The sequence below is a fragment of the Conger conger genome, chromosome 1 (genome assembly GCF_963514075.1).
Source record: "Conger conger chromosome 1, fConCon1.1, whole genome shotgun sequence".
NCBI lineage: Eukaryota > Metazoa > Chordata > Actinopteri > Anguilliformes > Congridae > Conger > Conger conger.
Genome location: NC_083760.1, coordinates 18,797,230 through 18,819,284, shown reverse-complemented (window position 1 = coordinate 18,819,284; position 22,055 = coordinate 18,797,230). Strand labels below are relative to the sequence as shown.

Below are 22,055 nucleotides of genomic sequence, written 5' to 3'. Positions count from 1 at the left end.
CAAATACAGTAACTGTAACTGTCTATACTGTAAACCCAGGAATTAAAGTCAGGGGTTGTATTCCAAAATATAATAAGTGTATCCTATGAATGCAAATATTTAATCAGCCAATCACGTGGCAGCAACTAAAAAAAGGTTCAGCTGTTTTTTAGACCAAATGTCAGAATGGGGAAGAAATGTGACTTTGACCTTCAAATGACTGTTGGTGCCAGACATGGTGGTTTTAGTATCTCCTGGGATTTCACTCACAACAGTCTCTAAAGTTAGCAGAGAATGGTGCAAAAAACAAAAAAAACATCCAGTGGGCAGAAACACATTGTTAATGAGAGAGGTCAGAGGAGAAGGGCCAGACTGGTCAAAGCTGACAGGAAGGTGACAGTAACACAAATAACCACACATTACAACAGTGGTATGCAGAAGAGCATCTCTGAACACATCTCTGAAGTGGATAGGCTACAGCAGCAGAAGACTTAATAAGTCTAATAAATACCTAATAACGTGCTCACTGAGTGTATATATGTATAAACAAACACACTGTGCATGTGCATATGTGTGTCTATTTATTTATTTTTACAGGCACTGAAACTCTCAGGTAAAGTATGAGATATGTATTTAAGGGAGCTGCCTGTGTCAGGCCCCGCTGAGGGTGATGCATTATTGAAGGCGCGAGTGGTGCATGTCCACCCATCCTGGCTCAGAGGAGTCTTGTGAACAAAAGGCCCTGAACAGGCGGTGTCAGCAGCTCCCTGTGGGGTTCCTCTGGCTGCATTGTCCCCCTGGCACCTCCCCGCGGCTTCCTGAAGGAGCCGGGCGTCTGTAGGCTAACCTTTTAACCAGCATGGAGGTGCTAACAGAGCCCTTAATGCGCCAAGACTGAGAGCAGACCAGGTTACATAACCACAGCCGCTGCCCAGGAGCACCGGTGATCTGGTTTGAAAATTAAGGGCAGACACAATGAATGGCCGGGAGCCAGGCATCTTGCAGCCCGGTTTCTTTATTCACCATTTGTTGACCTTGCGGTAGCCATTGGAGAAGGCCTACATCCAGGCCACGCAACAGATCTCCGCAGCCTATAATCCATTGTTTGCCTGGCACGGGATTGACTAACACAACACTTATTACCGTAACATGAAACAACGGCGTCAGTGTCAATATACATCGGCAGGAGTGTGTGAAATAACGAGGGGAAAATTCCATCGGAGGTTTGCAGCTCCTGATTTACCGTATGTGGACTCCGAATGCCGCTTCAGCAAACTGAAACGTGATGAACGTGATGAAAAAAGAAAAATGAAAAAGACGAGAGCACTTGAAGGGTAGGAAATGGATGGAGCTGATGTACTTCATGCTTCCGTGAATGCATTGCTATGCTAATGGGGGGTTTCACAGCAGAGCGATGGAAATGCTTATCTCCTGCTGGGTTGAGCTGCCTCTCATTTTAACACCCAGGGAGGCGAATCTTCCATTTACTTTTATTATTTTATCTCACGTATTATTTCATCTCCATATTTTTTTTTGTTTTCATGTTTCTAATGCAACAAGGCTACTTAGGCCTACCATGCAGACAGATAAACACTCGGTACCATGTATAAAAACAAAGCAAAACCCTTGGCCTGTCCGTTTGTGCCAAATCAGACGATAGTAATAATAATAATTCATAATAATTTGTTATTTAGTTTATGCTTTTATCCACAGCGACTTACAGTTGATTAGACTAAGCACGGGACGATGCCCCCCTGGAGCAACGTGGGGTTAAGGGCCTTGCTCAAGGGCCCAACAGCTGTGCGGATCTTATCATGGCTACACTGGTGCTTGACCCACCAACCTTCCGGGTTCCGGTCATGTATCTTAGCCACAATGCTACAGGCTGTGATGGCCTGTTTTGGTGAGCAGCAGGCAGGGTAGCTCTGGGCACTCACGGGGAAGTTGTAGGCACAGTTCTTGCGCACCAGCTCGTACTTCCTCTCCAGCTCAAGTGGGTACGCCTGGCTCTCACAGTGTCCGTTCTCCAGGTGAAGGCCCAGAATGCACAGCTTCTTATAGAACTCAAGGAACCACAGGTGCTGCTCCTCTGTGAAGCTCCCTGCGGGAAAGGGGAGAAGAGACCCTCGCTACAGCTTTTAGAGGGCAAGACTTATCAGCTCCAGCTGTGTCTACCTCATTCACGACAAAAAATGTTCTGGTCATAGAACATTAAAATTGGCAATGACATGAGATAGTTTGACTCATTTAAAGGCAGACTATGCAGAATTTCTCGCTCCTGTGTTTGTACACAAAAACCTATACGCCCCACTCTAAACCCTGCCTCTTTGTTGCAGATGACCATGTGCCACGATAGCAATGAGCTGAGAAATCGCGGTCTGATGTGACTTGTAAAACATCAGCTGTAGTAGTCTCTTTCCACACAGGCCATTTAGCTAGCTATTTAACTGACTTGTAGTTAGCTAACTTTAGCTAAATGTTAGCTAGTGGTGATGCTGGCCACTGATGCTAGTGCTAACACCAGTGGATTTTAGCATGCTCACTAGTCTGCCTGCACAATTCTGCAACATAAACACCCATTTATTTTTATTTTCATGAAAGTCCTGTTGGATTTCAGCATGAGCTCCCTGCCCAGTAGAGGAAATACCCTGGTAAAATCTCCCGAAAATACAAGCAGTAACTGTGCAGTGGGACCCAGCTATCATGGCCAGCCAGCTGACGTAAAAACTGAATTTAACACAGCAGCTATCTAATTTTACCAAAATGGCTAGCCACCAAGGCTAATCTCACCACTGTAGTAGACAATTGTCTCCCCTTGCCTCCCCTCCTTCTTCAATTGGATCATAGAGCGTATGTATTAAGTGTATTGGACACAATTAGGCAGAAGTGAAGACAAACGCAGGTTTCTCGTGTATCATAGTAATGACTGAGCAAGGTGAAAATCCTGCATAGTATGCCTTTAAAGATTTGCCAGCGGGATAAGAAAATTTCACTTGTGAAGAAAACAAGCTGATATGTTCGACTTTTTCAAAAGTATTTTAAGTCTCATTAAGAATAAAAGACTTGTTAAGACAAACATTTTTTCGCAGTGTTTACACTAGTCTCAGAGAGAACACAAATTCTTTTTTTGAACCTTTGCTTAATTAAAAAAATCCCCAGCTTTAGATGTGCGAGCATGTCTCAGTACTGTAAATACCTAAAGGGTCTTTGCAAGGGATAAGACGTATTCACAGTGATGTCATCATCAGTCAGTGCCAGCGACTGTAGACGGACAGCAAGCCCTACCTGAGAGGCCATGACACAGCCTTCCATACTGAAACGACAGAGAGGCCAGGACTGCTTCATCAGCTTTGAAACATTTTTCACAGAATGCCTTCACTAGAGGAAATATAACACGAGTCCGGTCATCTGCAAGTGGGGAGAAGAGGGAGGGAGGGAGGGTGTTAAAGCGGTTGTGCCAACAATAGGCAAGCATTCACAGTCATTATTTTGCTGTAATGATACTGATGCCTTTTCTTTTCTTGAGAACTTGAATACCTTGTATGTATGCAAGTGATTAATTCAGGCTACACCTGATAAGGCCAGGCAAGGTCATCCACACACGCGCCATGCAAATTCACTATACATTGATTGAACATTTTTCTACACAATTCATTATATACGCACATTGAAGTTGGATCTGTGTAAGATATTCAGTAAAATATATACAGAAATTAGAAAATATATTTATCTAAAAGATATTTAATCATAACGATGGCAATAACACAGTATTGCCAAGGATGAGTAAACCAGGTTTTTATTTATTTTTAAAGCTAACAATTTCTCCATTCAGCGAAGTACCTGGGAACCCCTGCCATATGGCGAAAGCACTTAACGCATAAAAAATTCATAGCGCATTGTTTGGAGTGCGTGTCACAGTGGCGTGAGCAGTGCAGCATACTGTATGTAACACGAGGAGGCTCACCGTTGTCAAACATCTCCAGTAAGTTCACGATGGTGTCGAAGGCAGCTAGCCGCACGGTGCTCCCCTCATCCCGGGCCAGCTCCACCAGCTCGGGCAAGACCACCGCCTTGGTGTGGTCCACACTGGACAAACACACACACAGAGAAGATATGAGATGAGACAAGATATACCTTATTGAACCCTGAGGTGCTCTGCATTCGACCCATCTTAGTTACTTAGGAGCAGCCACAGTGCAGTGCCCGGGGACCAACTCCAGTTCTGAGGCCAGTGACTTGGTGTGATCCACACTGGACAAGCACACACTCATAAGATATGAGATAAGGCAAGATGTACCTTATTGAACCCTGAGGTCCTCTGCATTCGACCCATCTTAGTTACTTAGGAGCAGTGGGCAGCAACAGTGCAGCGCCCTATTACCGACTCCAGTTCTGAGGCCAGTGCTTTGGTGTGGTCCACATTGGACAAGCACACACACAGAAGATATCAGATAAGATATACCTTATTGAACCCCGTGGGGTAAGTTGTCCTCTGCATTTAACCCAACCTAGTTACTTGCAGTGGGTAGCCACAGTGCAGCGACCAAAGGACCAACTCCAGTTCTAAGGGCGGCCTGTAGCGTAGTGGTTAAGGTAAATGACTGGGACCTGCAAGGTCGGCGGTTCGATTCCCGGTGTAGCCGCAATAAGATCCGCACAGCCATTGGGCCCTTGAGCAAGGCCCTTAACCCTGCATTGCTCCAGGGGAGGATTGTCTCCTGCTTAGTCTAATCAACTGTACGTCGCTCTGGATAAGAGCGTCTGCCAAATGCCATTAATGTAATGTAATGTAAGGCCAGTGCCTTGGTCAAGGGCAATAGTAGGAGCTCACCTAACCTGACATGCATGTCTTTCAATGTGGGAGGAAACCGGAGTACCTTGAGTAAACCCACGTGAACATGGGGAGAACACATAAACTCTACACAGAGGATCTGGCTGGCCGGATTCGAACCCAGAACCTCTTTCATGAGAAGCAACAGTGCTAACCACTACGCAAACACCTAACAACATCTATTCTGTGTTGACACATGCATGTGCACACACTTCAGTCAGATGCAAACACTCTTCCATCAGATGCCTGGGGAAAATACCTATGTATGTATGACAAATATGTACGATCCTCAAAGCCCTGTAAATCATAATCATAGCAAAGCAGTATTTTTCTATGGTTGTCATTTTATGCACGGGAGGTCACTTGAGTGCCATAAAGATTATTTAACTGATAGACTAACAGCTGAAATCTCTCTGCATGTCTGGGCAGGACATGTTAAGCAAACACTACAGCACAAGTAGGCTGTAAAAAGTGCAGGAGTAACTGAAGCCAGTGGGTGAAGCCGTAATCTCCAACGGCGTGCGATAAGTCATAATATCCATTTGTTTTCAGCAGATTCACATCAACAACACAGCAGTCAGTTGACCCTGCATTACCGCTGAAGTCCACGGCGTGTTTCAGCAACGCAATGTTGTTTGGAAAAAATGACATAAAAGCTGACAAATCATATTTCGCACACCCAGCTATGACTAAGAAAGCTGCGCTTTTTCACCGTTCGCATATCGTATCCGTCAAAGGTACCGGCCAGAATACTGTGTAACATTTTTAGAAAAACGTTGCCATTTACTGAGCAGGCTTCCTCACCGGACTGTGCAGCCTATCAAAGCCTGCGAGATTCCAGACGGAACAGAGCTCAGCGTTAGCCATTATTCATCTGCCGCAGCTCCTGGGATTCGACTGTTGGCTGCACTGAAGCTTCTCCTACCTGAGAAGAATGCATTACACCCCCTTTTCATTGGGGGGGTGGGGGAGACATAGCATCTCTCATACTGTGATTCCACACAGGCTCTCCCGAGCCACGATTCTCAACCTTCTTCCACCTTATATCTCTTACATCCCATTATTTATTTGCTGAGCAAACAACCTTATCCAGGCTGACAAACACGTCTTGTATTTTTACACATATCGTCGTTGCTACAGCTGGATATTTACTGAAGCATTGCGGGTTAAGTACCTCCACGGGCGGGCAGGTTCGGAATCTAACCCCATGCCTTCCGGCACATATACAAATACTGCCCGTTTCTTCCGCACAACAGGCATCTCCTATTATTTTGAGTGGTCACAGGGGGGTGCTCTGTTGTGTTTGCAAAGGGCTCACTGTGATAAACTAAATAAGCATCTGAGCGATCCAGGAGATAAAGTGGACTCTTCGGATCTGTATGAATGCTATTCCCACGAGGAGGAAAAATTCCAGAAGGGTTCATTTATAATGTTTTTTTTACCCGATTCCCCTGGCGATGTTCTCCAGCTGGTGACACATGCAGGAGCGCACCTCGTACTCCACATCCTGACACAGCGACCTGACCAGAGGCAGCAAGTCCTTCTTCACTCTGTGGAGCACACACGCCACAGGTTAGTCCTGAGGGCAACGACCTTCAGACAGCCCAATGACCTTCAGGGAGCCCAACGACCTTCAGACAGCCCAATGACCTTCAGGGAGCCCAATGACATTACATTCGCAATCGACAAGTATAGCTAAGAAGCTAAGCACATTCCAACAGTGCAGTGTTTTTCCTGCAGAGTGAAATCTTTAGTGCGCCCCAAAGCTAAATTTGTAAGAGGCTAAAAAGGGAAAACGACAATTAGAACAGTTACAGCCAGTTTTGCGAACACAGCTTCAGCCCAGTCCTAGACTAAAGTCAGTGTTGAATAGAGATTCTCTACACAGTACTCAGTTTAGTCCAGGACTAAGCTTAATATGTGTCTGTGAAACCGGCCATTGGAATTATTATTTCTTTGGCGCCACAATGCAGCCATCTGATGACAAAGAGAGAAACATGACATCGAGACAGCACAGTCAGGCTCTGTGGGCAGGACTATCACGTGCAGGGATGCTTGGCTAGCTGCTGTTGCTACCCACTAATCAGAGCTGAGAAGGTATGTGCTGGGAGAAAGCACACCATTGTGTTCTTCGATCAATGATGCCAGTATTAATCATATTTTAATCCTTATCTTTACGTTAGGAAACGTGTTCCATTGTTTGTGTCAACGGCTTGTTTGTACCGAAACATCATTTTTGTCAAATCAGACACGGACAGTTGAACTGTGGAGCCTTTTTTCTCACACGGTTTAGAAACAGTTATGATTTATAAATGAGCATATCTCGCTGAAAATTTGGAGTAGAAAGACATCACGAGAAAGCAAAGACCCCTGTCTTCACAGCCATATATAAAACAAAAATGTGTTTCTGGGTCAAAACTACTGAAAATTATGGAGCAGGTCACACTATACTTTATTCAAAACGTTAGCAGGATGCCATTTTTAATCAGTGGGATGACAGCAAAGACTAATTAGACCTAATATGTTTCACCCATACACTGTGAATGGTATCATCAGTTTATCTTACAACTGCTTTACAGTATTTACAACTTTTATGTTTAATAATCAGATCTGGGCCAAATACACAATTGTTTTGGATTCAAATACATACAATTCTGTGTTGATTGATCTTGCCTGCTGCAACTGAGCCAACCAAGAGGGCCAGAAGGCAGGGTTTGTACTTTTTGAGAGTATTTCATAGGTTCCAATACACCAGACAAGTGTAGAAAACCATTTGAATCCAAAGCAATTACGTATTTGACCCAGGTCTCTCACAGATTAACATGGAAAGAGGGAAACAAAATCTTCTCTCTCTGTCGTAATGGAGAATGTAATACTAATTGCAAAACAAATGGCAATTCTGGCATTTTAGACCTTGACTGTTATTAGGCGGGCAATTTAACAATGCTAACAATGCTAACAATGTGGAATGACCCTACGTGTGACCACAGACTCAATGATGGGGAGCCCCAAAGACCGTCTTCATGCAGGGAAAACCCTGCAGCAGAAGTGCTGATACAACACAATAACCTGTACAGCATCTTCAGGCAGCTGACACTCACAAAACACATTAACAATAGATATGTACCATACACTGTAATGGAACTGACATACAATAAAGGAGCTGCTAAATGCCGGAGGTCACTTGTTCTCCTTAGACAGTGCTAATGCAAGCCTGTCAAATAATGTCTCCAATCAGAGATATCAGTGTGATTGGAGATTTCAGCCTTGCAGTCCTGGATGTGGGCACCCCGCCCCAGCACTTACATCTGAGACTCAAACTTGCCGGCCACCTTCCCCAGGATCCGACAGCTGGCCAGACGGGCCTGCACAGACTGGGACAGCTGAGCTTTGGACACCAGCGGGTTCAGGATCTGCGTGCCAGGACATGGGAACAGGCTGTGAGATCAGGGCTGAGAATACAGCAATTCGATGCACTGTGGAAATGCATCCTGAGAAGTGAGATCGTTCATCTGCTTTGTTAAATACACGGGATGGAAGTGCATTGGAAGCTGTTATGGGTTACAGTACCTCTTGCCTGATAGTTTCCTTTGGTAAAGCATCGATTGCTGATAGTAATGTTTCCAGCCACGCATTGCTGACCACTGCCAAACAAAAAGAAACAGAGTCACTGATAAATTCAAACAGAGCCAGTTTTGCAGATTAAACCTCGCCCTAGACCAAATTCAGTTTCGAATGGAAACTTGCTTCCATACAAAACTCAATGCAGTCCAGGACTAAGCTTAACCTGCGTCTGCAAAACCGGTCCATAGCGCCATCAATAGTGAACTGCATTGGTCCTCCTAAATAAAGCTAAAAGGAATTACACTAGTTGTATATTATATGTCCAGCCAGATCCAGAGAGTGTTGTACATTGAGAACAGTGCTGAGGCAGTGTGGGAATGCCAGTAGGGGACAGCCTTACAGTCCGCCTGCGGCGCTAAATCACGTCACTGAACAGCACAGCAGGGGATTCAGACCACGGCCTTCTCTTCCACACAGAAAAAAAGCCAAACAAAGGTGCATTCTGGTCCAAGCTTTGTACGCCAGACACTGGTTGTATTTTGACTTTGACAGGCCAGCACAGCTACAATGGCCCATTATAATAGCCCGTATACAGTGGGCCACAGCTCTTTCAGACGCGTTAATGTTCTTTTTTTAACGTAAACAAATGAAGTAAACAATTAAGGTTTATGTTTGTGGAAAAGTATAGAAATTCTGTAAATGTATCCGTGCATAAACACAGACTGTAGGCTAGTTCATGTGCTATGTAGGACATAAATAATATAGCAGAAATGTTCAAATGTAATATTCTATTCTCTGTCTCTTAAACCAAACGCAATGCACGGTGGTCAAATTCCTAACTCCTTAAGCAAACATGGAAGTATAGTGATGGTGCAAATCCCATTACTTTCAGAGCATACCGACATGGCAAGTGACCTTTGACCCTAAAGGCATGCTCGTCAGCACTGACCTGCATCCCTGTGATCCAGATTGAGGAGCACAATCTGCAGGATGGAGTGGGTGTGTGTCTGGATGAGAATGATGTCATCCTGGAGGATGGTGAGGAAGGAGCCAGCAGCAGCGAGCTGCATCTCCACCCCGGCAACGTGCAGCACTTCCTGTGTGTGGGCGGAGCTCTGTATCAATCTCTAACTGAACTACACACGGTGGGATTCAATTCATCTTTAATGACGCTCAGAGCTGTGTGTTCTCAGACAGTTGGGGGAAGGGGGAGGCGGTGAAATGTTGAAATTTGACCCACCCTGACTTTTGGCACGACCCTCCGGAAGGTTTCGGCTGGATTCTGCCGTACCAGGTTGGGCAGGTTGACGACCACACTGGCCCGCTGTACATCCTGACCCGAGCTGGACAGGAAAGAGCGGCGTTTACGTTTTTATGCCACCGAGAGCAACCATCAACGCATGAGAAATGTAACGCTGAACACTGACACTGAATTATTCAACGCAGCAATAATTTTTCCTCATGACACATTATGAAGTCATTACCTTACTGCGTGGCGCACAGAGCACTACTTCAGAACCCTTGAGTCTAATTCTCCACAAATACTGTATTCATAATGTCATTTCATGTGTAAGGAATATTGTAGTAGATGGCTGAGTTCCACTGTGTTCTTCTGGAATTTAAGCTGACAGCTTCTGAAAGAACGTTTAGTCCTGCGATTAAATTAAGAGCATAACAAGTCCACTCTCAACTATTTGTCTGCCTTGCTAGGTCGGCAGGGGAAATTGCATACAGCGAGAGATGAGCTGAAGGAGAAAGAGGGCACCTAATTGTGAGCTAACTTAATGTCCTTCTCAGATTCCCTTGAAGCACCAAGTGTTCCATGAACTGAACTCGAGGCACAGGGACAGTCTGGAGAGTGTCCAGCACACCCGCTTCTGAACCTTTAACTTCAGAGACTGTAATCTCAGTTCACCCGTTAAATTTTAATCAACAGCGGTGATTAAAATCAATACTCAATGCACTTCCCTTCAGACAATTTACAACCAGAACCATTTAATGGGTTTCCAGTTGTTTCCTCCCTCAAATTCCAGTCCAAATAAGTCATTTATTCTTTGGTCATTGAGAGGAAGACACTCTTATGGTCTTCATTTCTGGAATCATAATACAGCAGGAAGAAACTAAATCTTGTGATCCACAGCCCCTTAGCCAAAGCGGTTACAGACTGCGGCAGTCCTCCATGACAGACTCAGTGCAGAATTGAATTGTAAATTAAATTCACATCTGTCCACCAATAACCACCTTCCTTTTAAACCTGCAACCGTTCTTGCGAGGCCCAACTACTCAAGAGACGTTGTTGCTTCTCTCCTGTTCACCACTGTGTCGATCAGTTTTCACACTGTGACACAATGCATAATAAACTATTAACAGGTATTAATTTCCTTAAAGAGATAGGCTTTCTTCGGGTTGCCTTTTGTTGACAGAGTTAGTTAATAACTAGGAAACAGCTTGGGTTTTTGCCAAGTCAGGCTGGAAGAGAGCCCAGGGAGAACTGGTCATAGCCATTGCACTCGTTGAATATGAGTGATATTCCCTTGTGGCTGCAAATAGCCCTATTTATTTAATGCTTGAATAGGGGACAATATGAGAAAGGACCAGATGGACATAAAGACAAGACCGGTTTAATCAATTAAACCCCGATGCTGAGAGGCCAGGTAACATGACCTGGCCACACAGCAGGGTACTTTGATCTCCCTGAAAATGATTAGGCCTAGCGATACCTGGAAAGTAAAAAGAGCCGCCTTAACGTTCGTAATTAGGTTTGACTGCTGACTGATGACGAGTCACGAACTTGGGTTACAAAGCCAGCCGAGGTAGGCTTGAAAGCTGCAAAAGAGTGAAACTTTCCCTTCTACCGTGAGCCACATTATTCACTGCCACAAAGCCCAGGGAGAGGACAACGCATAGCATGTCCATCGGCAACTGCCTATATTTGGTGAACACTTTATTAGGCATTTAATAGACTTATGTTTTAGCTTTTGAAGCCCATCCTCTTCAAGGTTTGACATGTTATGTGTTGTGTGCAGATATTATGTGTTAATGCTCTTCTGCACACCACTGTTGCAACGTGTGCTTATTTGAGCTACTGTCACCTTCCTGCCAGATTGAACCAGTCTCCGTTCACCATGAACAAGGAAGACTTGCCCACAGACCTACCATGCACTGGATGTTCTTTGTTTTTCGCACCATTCTCTGTAAATTCTAGAGACTGTTGAGCGTGAAATTCCCAGATCAGCAGGTTCTGAGATATTCAAACCGCACTGTCTGGCACCAACAATCATTCCACGGTCAAGTTACATCAATCACATCTCTTCCTCATTCTGAAGTTTGTTCTGAACAACAACTGAACCTCATGACCATGTCTGCATGCTTTTATGCATTGAGTTGCTGTCACGTGATTGGCTGATTGGATATTTGCATTAACAAACTGGTATACATGTGTATCTAATAAAGTGGCCACTGAGTGTATTATGCACCGTAGCTTGAAGAAGTGCGTGATAATGAGACTTCATCAGAACCTCTAGAGCAATTACTTTGCCATTGGCAGTGTCTGTGACAGGGAGAGTCTGATCTCAGCAGAAAGTGCCTCTGCGGCAGAGTCGTAATGAGGAGGCTGGAGACAACCTCACATGCCACCAGCAGCGCTTACCTCCCAGAGTCCCGGTTAATGATTGGTCAGCTCAGTTTTTATTTAGTGCTCATGAGGCCACCCCCCCCCCCCCCTCCGCCCATCCTGGCCCAGAAAGGGCAATTCTGTGGTCTCCATAGGAATGATTATCCTGGCATATCTGGCACAAAAGCTCACCGTACTGTCCTTCTGAAAAAACACTACAGGGCACGTGGTTGCTCTAACAAATAGACTAACAGTCTAAAGACTGTACCTTTACCACCCACCCACACAGAGTCACACAAATGCACACACACACACACACACATACACAAATACACACACACGCGTGCGCACACACACACACACACACACACCATCTTTCTAGGACAGACAAAGATCCACAAAAACAAATTCAGGCGCATACACCTACACATAATTATTTTCCTGTGGGCCCCTGCTGTTGTCTCCTGCAAACTCACAACCCCAGAGCATAGGCATCACACACTGTTATTACCACAGCTATCCACTCGGCTGACACTGTTATGCACAGCCGCTTGTAAATTCTATAACCCATTAACTGCAGGCGTTTCCCTGGTGCCTAGAACACATCAGCAGGAGTCCTCTCGCGGATGTGGCTAACAGCTAGCCTGCTACGGGCCCGGAGCCCGGGCCACTACTCTTCGCTGCATGGGCCTCAGACTCGGTGAGGTGACAGATGCCCCTGAACATGACTCAGACTGCATCATGTTGAGAGCGGAGTCCAAGTCCAAGCCCTGGGTTCTCGAGCATGTCTAACTGGCTCTCCATTGTGCCTGGAAAATTCCAGCACAAATCCAGCACAAATGCTTCACTCAGCCACGGTTTCAGGCACTGACTCCTAATACAAATGTTTTGCAGTATAATGTCGGTTAATCATTAGCTTGGAGCACCTGGTGGAGAAACAGTAACTTATTTCCAAAATAATGTTGGCCTCGATTAACCCCCTGCTATACTCCTCCTGGGCCTGGTTGTTTTACTGAGCCACAGACCTGGTGGCACAATAACAGAGAATCATCTCCCTCCAGCTCCCTCTGCAAATGCCTGCCACACAGTACTTCTAACAAGAATCTCTGAGGTAAAATCCAGCAATGCCCAGCTTGAAATACCAGCTACCTGCTGTTTAAAAAACCTAGCTTGAGCTGGTCAAATCATGTTGAATGTGGAGCTAGTCTAACTGGTCAACCAGCTACCAGCTGTTTCAAAACCTAGCTTGACCTGGTCAAACCATGTTACATTACATTACATTACATTACATTACATTATTGGCATTTGGCAGACGCTCTTATCCAGAGCGACGTACAGTTGATTAGACTAAGCAGGAGACAATCCTCCCCTGGAGCAGTGCAGGGTTAAGGGCCTTGCTCAAGGGCCCTTAAGGGCTGTACGGATCTTGATCTTATTGTGGCTACACCGAGATTAGAACCACCGACCTTGCCTGTCCCAGTCATTTACTTTAACCACTACGCTACAGGCCGCCCCCATGTTGAGTGTGGAGCTGGTATGAACTGGCCAACCAGCTACCAGCTGTTTCAAAACCTAGCTTGACCTGGTCAAACTATGTTGAGTGTGGAGCTGGTCTACCTGGTCAACTAGCTACCAGCTGTTTCAAAACCTAGCTTGAGCTGTTTTCTTCAGCAGGGATAGCAGGGGAAAAAGGGCAGATTTGGAAGAGCGCAGGGACAAGTGCACTGCTTTGAGAGGCTCCCTCTCAAATTCGACATGTTTCCCGGCAGCACTTGCGCAGCTTGCAGTAGCTTGCAGTAGCTTGCGCGGCCTCGTGCGATAGGCCGGGCCTCAGAAAAGCTCCTGGCCGCACATGCGCCGCCCGGTTAGCTGACGAGCTCTCTTCAACGCCACCATCTCGGGCAGCAATGCAAGGTCAGTCTTTGTTTGCCGCCAGCGCTAAAAATACCTCCGTCTGAAATGGTGAGGCGAGCAGCCAGCAGGCAGTAAAGACAGGCAGGCATAGAGCTGGAGGGGCTCCTGGGCTGATGATGCAGAATGAGAAAGGCTGAAGAAAATGGGGGACGTGTTAGCGATGCGATGCATTCGCTTGGGCCAGAGCCGCAGCGCTGGCCCAACCCCCCAGACCCAGCCCCCACGCTCCCCAGTACAACGACCCGCATCTCAGAACCTCCTCTCTGAACCTGCTTTTACACTAAGTTGATTTAGAGCATGGCACTTAAGCTAACTGGTTTTCCCTTATTGCTAATCGAAATAGCTTCTGAGCCGTGATGTCACAAGCTGCACCGAAGAGTGGCGTAAGATAGAAGCTCTCTGGATAAAGGCATCTGCTGAGTAAATGCACTTCAACAATGACGGATTCCACCGCCAAAGCCTGTATCGGCTGCTCAAACTCCAGCTTGGTCTCTGATCCGCTCTTCAGAATAACCAGCACAGTCCACCTGATTGCACTAGATAAATTATATGAGTGGCTTGAAACAGCTGTTCCTCTGTGGCAAACCGATATGGATCAAGGAAGCCAAACAATCACGGTGGATAAGGGAGTGTTTGACAGAGGAAGCTGTAAAATGAGAATTAACGATGTCCGCATTGGTAAGAGTGCATATCTACTCTGGCAGACCAAACGCACTCTTAATTGTCCAGTGCCCTGTTCAAATGTTCTGATAAACACGTCAGCCTATTCAGTCAACCGATACTGAATACGAAAAGTTCTTGTGACTGGGTGAAGTGCTAAAGGGCAAACAGCATTTTGGACAGGCCCTTCGTCAGTCTGAGCCTTTTGGGAGAGTTTCATTTTGTGAATCATCATCTGAAGCTTGTCTGCTGTGAAACGTTGGCCCTCATTTCCCACACTGTACTAGAGCGCTTCGCAAAAGCCTGCGTAACTACCACGTCATCACTGAGGTCCCCCGACTCCCCGATTCTTAACTTTCAAAATGAGAGGCCGACAGGAGCAATTACATTGTTCTTAGAACTGGTTTTCTACCCGAGAGAGCAGAGAAGCTGAACGAATACGCTCCTTAATTAGCCCCAGAAATGAAGATTGCGGGTTTGTAGGTTACTGCACCCCTGAGTAAAATGGAATCAGTCTCAACATGATGAACCAAAACTAGTATTACAATCCAAATTCAGGGAAAATACACAGTCAGAATGAACCCATTCAGAACCCCCCATCCCCCCCACCCCACCCCACCCTCAACCAGAATCATTCAAGGTGGCAGCTCCTCAGATTGGAAAAAAAGGATTGTTTTTTACACAGAGCATAATAATATGATTCTCACTGTTATTAGCAATCTATTTACAGAGCCAGAGCCCTTCACTCAAGGAACTATGCTAAGCTAATGGCCCTAGTGAGGCAGACTAGCTAGTGGTAGTAGTTGCTTGGGGACTAATTTCTATTCCTTACAGGACGAGAGAGAGAGAGAGTCTGAACTGGGCCAAGGTATTTTCCTGGATTAGTCTGTGTGGGGAAAGCAAAATAAACTCTGGATAGCAGGGAAGCAGCTGCCCTCATCTTCACAATTCAGGGTAAATTGAAAAAAGATTAGGTCAGCTCTTCAAACAAGAGATATAGGCTGTAGTATGGAAGATAAAGTAGTGGCTGTATTTATCAGTATTTATACATAGGTATTTATATCAGTTCAATGGTACAAATTACAATATGAATAACGATACTTTTTCTTTTACAATACAAGTTCCAACAATACTCCCTGATATTTTATTTTTGTGCCTATATTTAATCCCTGCAAATGCTCCTAGATTTATTTTTACAGTTTCACTGTACAAAACCAAATTCTACCCTCATGCTGTAGAATCTGGGATGGTGTCCACTAACTGCTGACTGGCACTGCACATAATGCCAGACACACGGTAAAAGCAAAAAGGAGTAGAATTGCACAAGCTGGAAAGTAACAATGGCAATGGAGTAGAATGAAACAAGTAAGGAAGACAAACCAAGAAATCGAATTCACCATTATTTGGAGATGATAATGTATGTAGCAAGCAAGGCACACAAAAAAAGAAAATGACAATAATTACCGAAATAATGGTTGTAAACAATACTTCTCATTTCCCCTTTCTTTGCTGCTTCGTGACTCATTTAATGGCTTCAATTTACTTGTGTGTCTCTAACCCATGCTTTTTTCCCTTTTAACCCTTATTGACTGGCCTACACATTTGTACAAGAGACTGTGTGAAATTACAGCAAAATTAAGTGAGTTTTTATCATTTTTATTCTAATTACAGGTACCTTAATGTGCAAAACCACAGGCAAGTTCCATTTTTTTAACTGTAGCAGCTACAATTGTCACTTTCTGAAAGTTTCTGAAAACTACAGGTAGTGCATGCCATCACTTGGAATAAAATAATTGCACAGAAGAATGGAATCCAAAAAGCTTGTTCATGTCTCCACGGAAGAATCTGGTCTAGTTCAAGGGCTCTTTGTCAGGAAAAAAGGGATGAACCTGGGAGCTTTTCAAACTTTACACACCTCTTGCACCATAAAGAACTAAGAAGGGTTCCCATATGGAGATGAGCCAAAGAACCCTTTTTTCAGAGAGTTTACGATTGTAGTAGTACAAACAACAAGCTAATAAATAATAAAGCAAACAGGCCACATTATAGTCTGTGGTAAACAATAGTTCATATACATAAGACTATATTAATATAAGGTCCTTTACATACAATATATAATGCTGGCAGTTCACCTTTGCCTCATGGCAAGTATAGATTTATTTTTCAATATAATCCCAGATGTCATATTTCTAAAGGCCTCAGTGACATTTATGTATTCACAGACTTCAATATGAAAACAGCAGAGACAAAAATATCAGCACGGTGAATCAAAGCCAACATCACAACCCCATTTTCTTCTGAATGCAGAAGGGCTCTAAGTGCAGCTGTGCCATGAGTAAGCGATTCAAACTCTTCCGACGACCTTCATAGAGAACGCAACAGGAATTTCACCGCAGTACAAACAGGCAGGCTAAGGGGACTGAGAAGAGGCCACCAACAACAACAATTTCCCATTGTTAAATTCTTAATATTTTCAATTTTCCCTCACCAGTTTGTAATAGTGAGCTTTGGTTCTCAAACTACCAGTGCAACACACTAGGAGCACTACAACTTCAGAATGTGCGCACAAACTACAACCCGGTGACATTACAGACCACAAGGAACTACAAGAGAGCAAGCACCATTCAGCAAAGAGACTGACACTGACAACGTCACTGGGTTGGGAGTAACGAATGCAGTGGTACCCAGAGGAACACTGGCTCAGTTCAGTAGTTCAGTAGTTCAGGCTCTATCTCCAAGAGGCATACAAGATTGTATTACATAAGTCCCTTGATTGGGCCAGGAAACAGCCATATTCTTTCATGAACTGCTAACACTATACTACGACCAGGTCCTAGGAAACATGAGGTCAACAAGGTCTCTCTGACATCCATTCCTTGGCAGTCTAAAATGTATTTTTATTACATACTCAATGAGGACTTTATTAGGCTTCAGTCGGGCCCTTCTCCTCTGACCTCCTCTGGCGTTTCTGTCTGCAGCACTGCTGCTCACTTTTTTCTTTTCCGCACCATTCTCTGCAAACTCTAGAGAATGTTGTGTGTGAAAATCCCAGGAGATCAACAATTTCTGAAATACTCAAACCCTGTCTGGCACCAATGATCATTGCACGGTCAAAGTCACTAAGATCGCATTTCTTCCCTATTCTGATATTTGGTGTGAGAAACAGCTGAACCTCTTGACCACGTCTGCATGCTGTTATGCTTTTAGTTGCTGCCACATGATTGGATGATAAATATTTATACATTAACAAGCTGCTGTACAGGTCTACCAAATAAAGTGGTCACTAAGTGTATATCGGTACTACTTAATCTACTTTATCCCAGTAAAACTTTTAAAGGGTAGCATAAACTACCTAAAATGTCAAATTAAAATGTTTTAATTTTCATTGTAGTAGGCAGGTCGTTCAAACTGAAAATCCTCAACTTTCACTCGAAAGAAATTACCCAAAATGCCCTTAATTTCTTCAACACATACAGTACGTGCAGAACTCAAAGGCTCAGCCAATCTGTTGAACCAACTCTGCCTGCTTATCTGGTTTTTGTCTTACTGCGTGGAATTTGAAATTAAATCCATTTAAGCAGAACGCCAGTCTATGCACAACAGGCAGTAGGGACGGCACCAGCTTCTCTTGCGTCGCACCAACAGCATGGCAACCTGACAGAGGCCGGCCGATAATTCCATGATACTCGAATAAACCATGACAACATCTCAACTCTAATTGCAGGGCAGTGTAACTTAGATGACCTGAAAGGGCCATATCCTCTCCATCAGCAGAGTTCATACAAGGGTTACACTTTGGCTGGCATATTACCTCTGTTTGTTTGGGAGCAGGGAACAGTGACTGCTCAGAGGAACAACCTGACCTCCACACCAGAACATGCCTGACTTCCCCCATGGGCTGAAAAACGTAATAAACTGGTGCGCTGGCAAGGACATCATACCACTGCCCAGCAAAGTAAACAGATCTAACCAATCCAAGGTAAGGAGGTCAGTGCCTGGTCAATTCATTGTTTCGCAGTCCACCCAATTACTTTCATGAGCAGTACCCATCTGTGCCGGACACTGGAGCAAAGTTTGCATCTGACTGGACACCTTTCAAACATAATCTGCCACTTTAATCAATAACAACGATGATGATTACAATCACAAGCTTATTAGAGCCCCACGTCAATATTCTTGTTTGACAGCACAAACATTACTGCATTTATGTGCAATAGTTTTTAAAAGACCGATTTCTCATTACTTTCATAATTTTTCCAAGGAAAATGAAGAAAAACTACAAATGTAAATGCCTACTGCACGCTTAAGCCACCTTAGGTCACCTTATTTATAGAAAATCCAAACATTAAGGATGCTGTTTATATTTTCATGTGTACAGACTGTTTAACACGGCAGATTTACAGATGAAATGATGCTTCATTTGTGACATACGGTACGGGTAACTGAGAGGACGTACCAGCAGACAGTAGCACACACTTGTTACACTCATTGTAAAACTGCATTTAACATTTTCAGGCTCAAGTTTCTCCCCTCACAAAGAAAACAACTAACTTTCTGTACCCTCCTCTGAGGAGTTTTATGACCCATAGCCCGTTACTCTGGAATGCAATACCAGACACTATTTCCACAAAAAGAATGGGAAAGAAGGGGGGGTCGGGGGCAACCCCCGCCTGATTCCACAGACCCATAAAGTGTTCTGCGAGATGTCACCAACAGGTCTGAGTGTGCACTGAACCTGTTCAAGGCTGAGACAAGAGAGCGTATAAGGTAATCATCGCTTGAGGAAAAAAAATTATACATGATCCTTCCCTAACAATTGTGCCTTGTCTTTATGAATCAAATAAATGGCCTGTTTTACAAATCGTGTTGATTCTTATTTTGATAGGTTGACTTCTGCTAATTAAAAGAAACTCAAATTAACGGTTCCATGTTATGTTATTGAAGGTTCATTTTATTTCGTTAACTGGTGTCTGGAACTGGGTATTTGAAGGCATATTCACACATACATAAATTAGCTAAATTGACAGTCAGTATGTTCATAAATTAAGAATTCTGTTAAGGTGCTGTTCTGAAATGTAGCTTTTCTTGTAGCACCTCTTCTAGGGATTTAAGAATATTTACACTACAACAATCGTAAATAAAATGTTAAAATGAACTGAATTCAGGTCAATAGCTGTCTACTTCCTGACACTCAACAGAAACCCAGAAATCTACATTATGTTTACTAACAGTAAGACATGTTCAGCACAGACTATGTTAACTGTTTGATTGTTGAGTACTCTGAGAAATAAAAAAGCAACAAGCAGCATTCTACCCTAACATTTCAGATTCCTACTTCAGTGATACGGTCAATATTATACAAGCTGGTTTATGGCATTTATTATGGCATAGTTTGTTAGAATGCATAATATGTGTTATAGTAATAGTTATGGCATTAATGTCAATGATCTTGTGCCCCTGAAATCATTCTCTTGTGGCGGGGAGGTGCAGATATTTAGTCACATGGTCAAGTATGTAACTGCATGTAACTAAAGCAAATAAATAAACACACAGAAGCTCACACAATTGTTTGCCCATAACTGTTTGATTCAAGTTATGAATCTCACATAATATATGAATCAAATTCACAGATCTTTTCCATTTAGCAAAATGTTGCTTTTTGTTTCCTTCAGATGAATACACTGTAGACAAAGAGCTTATAGTGCAATAATGGACTACATTTTTTATGAAACATAATGTCCATCCATCCATTATCGAACCCACTTATTCCTGCACAACCTAGGTCCTTTGACAAGTAAATATCCTGACTGGCATCAGCTCTCCAGTAGTTCAATGTGGCCAGCAGTGTGGACTATAGTAGCTTGGGGTTGAACTGCCCCTATTTGGCCCACTAGGGCTAAACTCTCCCTTACCCAGGTGCCAAGTAGAAATGCATTGAGAGGCAAATATGCTGAATCCATGCTGGGGGAAAAGCTAACAAATGAAAACCACTATCTTTTCCCAGCATAGATAGTTCAATCACGAGTTCTAGTGCAAGACAAATGCTGCTTCTTCTTGAGGTGGTAAACAAAGGAAGGGTTTCTCAATCTACCTTGCGATCAAACAGCGTGTTTGATTACCAGCAGCTGATTGTACCAGGGTGACAAATACAGCGTGCATCACAACAATATTAAAGTGACGAGGGCAATTTATAAAGGCAACTGGGACGAGGCCACATTTACTTGAAAAAAATATTTTTTAAATGTCTATAGGTAGTTCATGGTAACGATCTAACAATCTTGAGTAGACTTATAAAAAACAATGTTCTGCAAGCCTCAAAAGAATTATGACAGCTGCCACAGCAAATCCATGAAGACAATCACATTTTACAACTGCAGCCATGCATTTTCTGCAGCCATGCATTTCCCATCCGCTTGTGTGATGGCACGTCAAAGAAGGGACCAACTTACGGTCTGACCAAAATAGATTAGCCTGTAAAAACCTGATTGATAAATGCTTGGTGCATCCAACATCCTGAGGCTTTATTCTTATTGAAGATAAACTTAAGTGCCCTTTATGGCTTTCAACTACTGACTAAGACCATAGACTAAACCCCATGTCATATTTGTAAGCCATAAAGGGCACTTAAGTTTATTCGTACTGAGGATAAACTTAAGTGCCCTTTATGGCCTTCAACTATTGACTAAGACCATACACTAAACCCCATGTCGTATTTGTAACGGAAAGTGGGGTACAGTGACAATGTAGTATAAAGCATGGCAGTATGGCATAGGGCAGTCATAATCAAATCTGGAACTCAAATCCAAATCTGGCCATGGTCTCTTCTCTCCCAGGTGAGTAACTGAACAATTAAGGCTGGTTTATACTCCGTCAGGCAACCGTCGCGGGTCACAGTGACATTCAGTTTATACTTCATGAATTAAATATATTGTAAATTAAATAACGGCCATAGTAAATGTTGGAATTTCTTCGGACCGTGATTTCATGATCCCTGGCATAATGGTTAGGGAAGCCAGAGTTTGCCATTCCAAGGCTGTGGGTCCAATTCCTGGTTGAGGTGCTGCCAGGTACCTGACTTCAGTAAATATCCACTATATAAATGGACTGCATGAAAAAAGAAGATAAGCTAATGATCTACTAATGCGTTTTAAAGATGAGTTCTTCTAAATGCCTAAATGTTAATGTACTTTCTTCAGTATCTCACCAAGAAAATGCCTCTAAATACCAAGTAAAGCACTGCAACTTAATTTATGTTATTTATAAAAAGGAGGCATTAACTTTTGTTTGTTCTGTCCCAATATGAGGACAGTACAATGTCTACAGATATTGACATTATATACATTGCAGTCCATATGTATTTGAACTGTTCTCTTGGCTCTGTAGTCCAGCACATTGGATTTGTTTTTTCAGCCTAATAATGGCTTCCTTGACTGTCATTGGCACAACTCTGGGTCTCATATTGAAAAATGCCAATAACAGCTTTCTTATACCTGC

At 43.7% G+C, this 22,055-nt stretch overlaps 1 protein-coding gene across 6 annotated transcripts in view; it reads right to left on the bottom strand.

Annotated features, from left to right (window-relative positions):
- Positions 1–22,055, bottom strand: part of ppp4r4 (protein phosphatase 4, regulatory subunit 4) — a 35,674-nt gene that overhangs the window by 9,234 nt on the left and 4,385 nt on the right. For all 6 annotated transcript variants that reach the window (XM_061261811.1, XM_061261790.1, XM_061261820.1 and 3 more), the window contains exons 3-10: positions 9,615–9,717; positions 9,324–9,471; positions 8,381–8,454; positions 8,117–8,223; positions 6,253–6,360; positions 3,944–4,065; positions 3,265–3,387; positions 1,917–2,080 (exon numbers count right to left, since the gene is read on the bottom strand). In XM_061261811.1, coding sequence (XP_061117795.1) covers positions 1,917–2,080; positions 3,265–3,387; positions 3,944–4,065; positions 6,253–6,360; positions 8,117–8,223; positions 8,381–8,454; positions 9,324–9,471; positions 9,615–9,717 — 949 coding nt within the window. The remainder of the gene's footprint in view (positions 1–1,916; positions 2,081–3,264; positions 3,388–3,943; positions 4,066–6,252; positions 6,361–8,116; positions 8,224–8,380; positions 8,455–9,323; positions 9,472–9,614; positions 9,718–22,055) is intronic.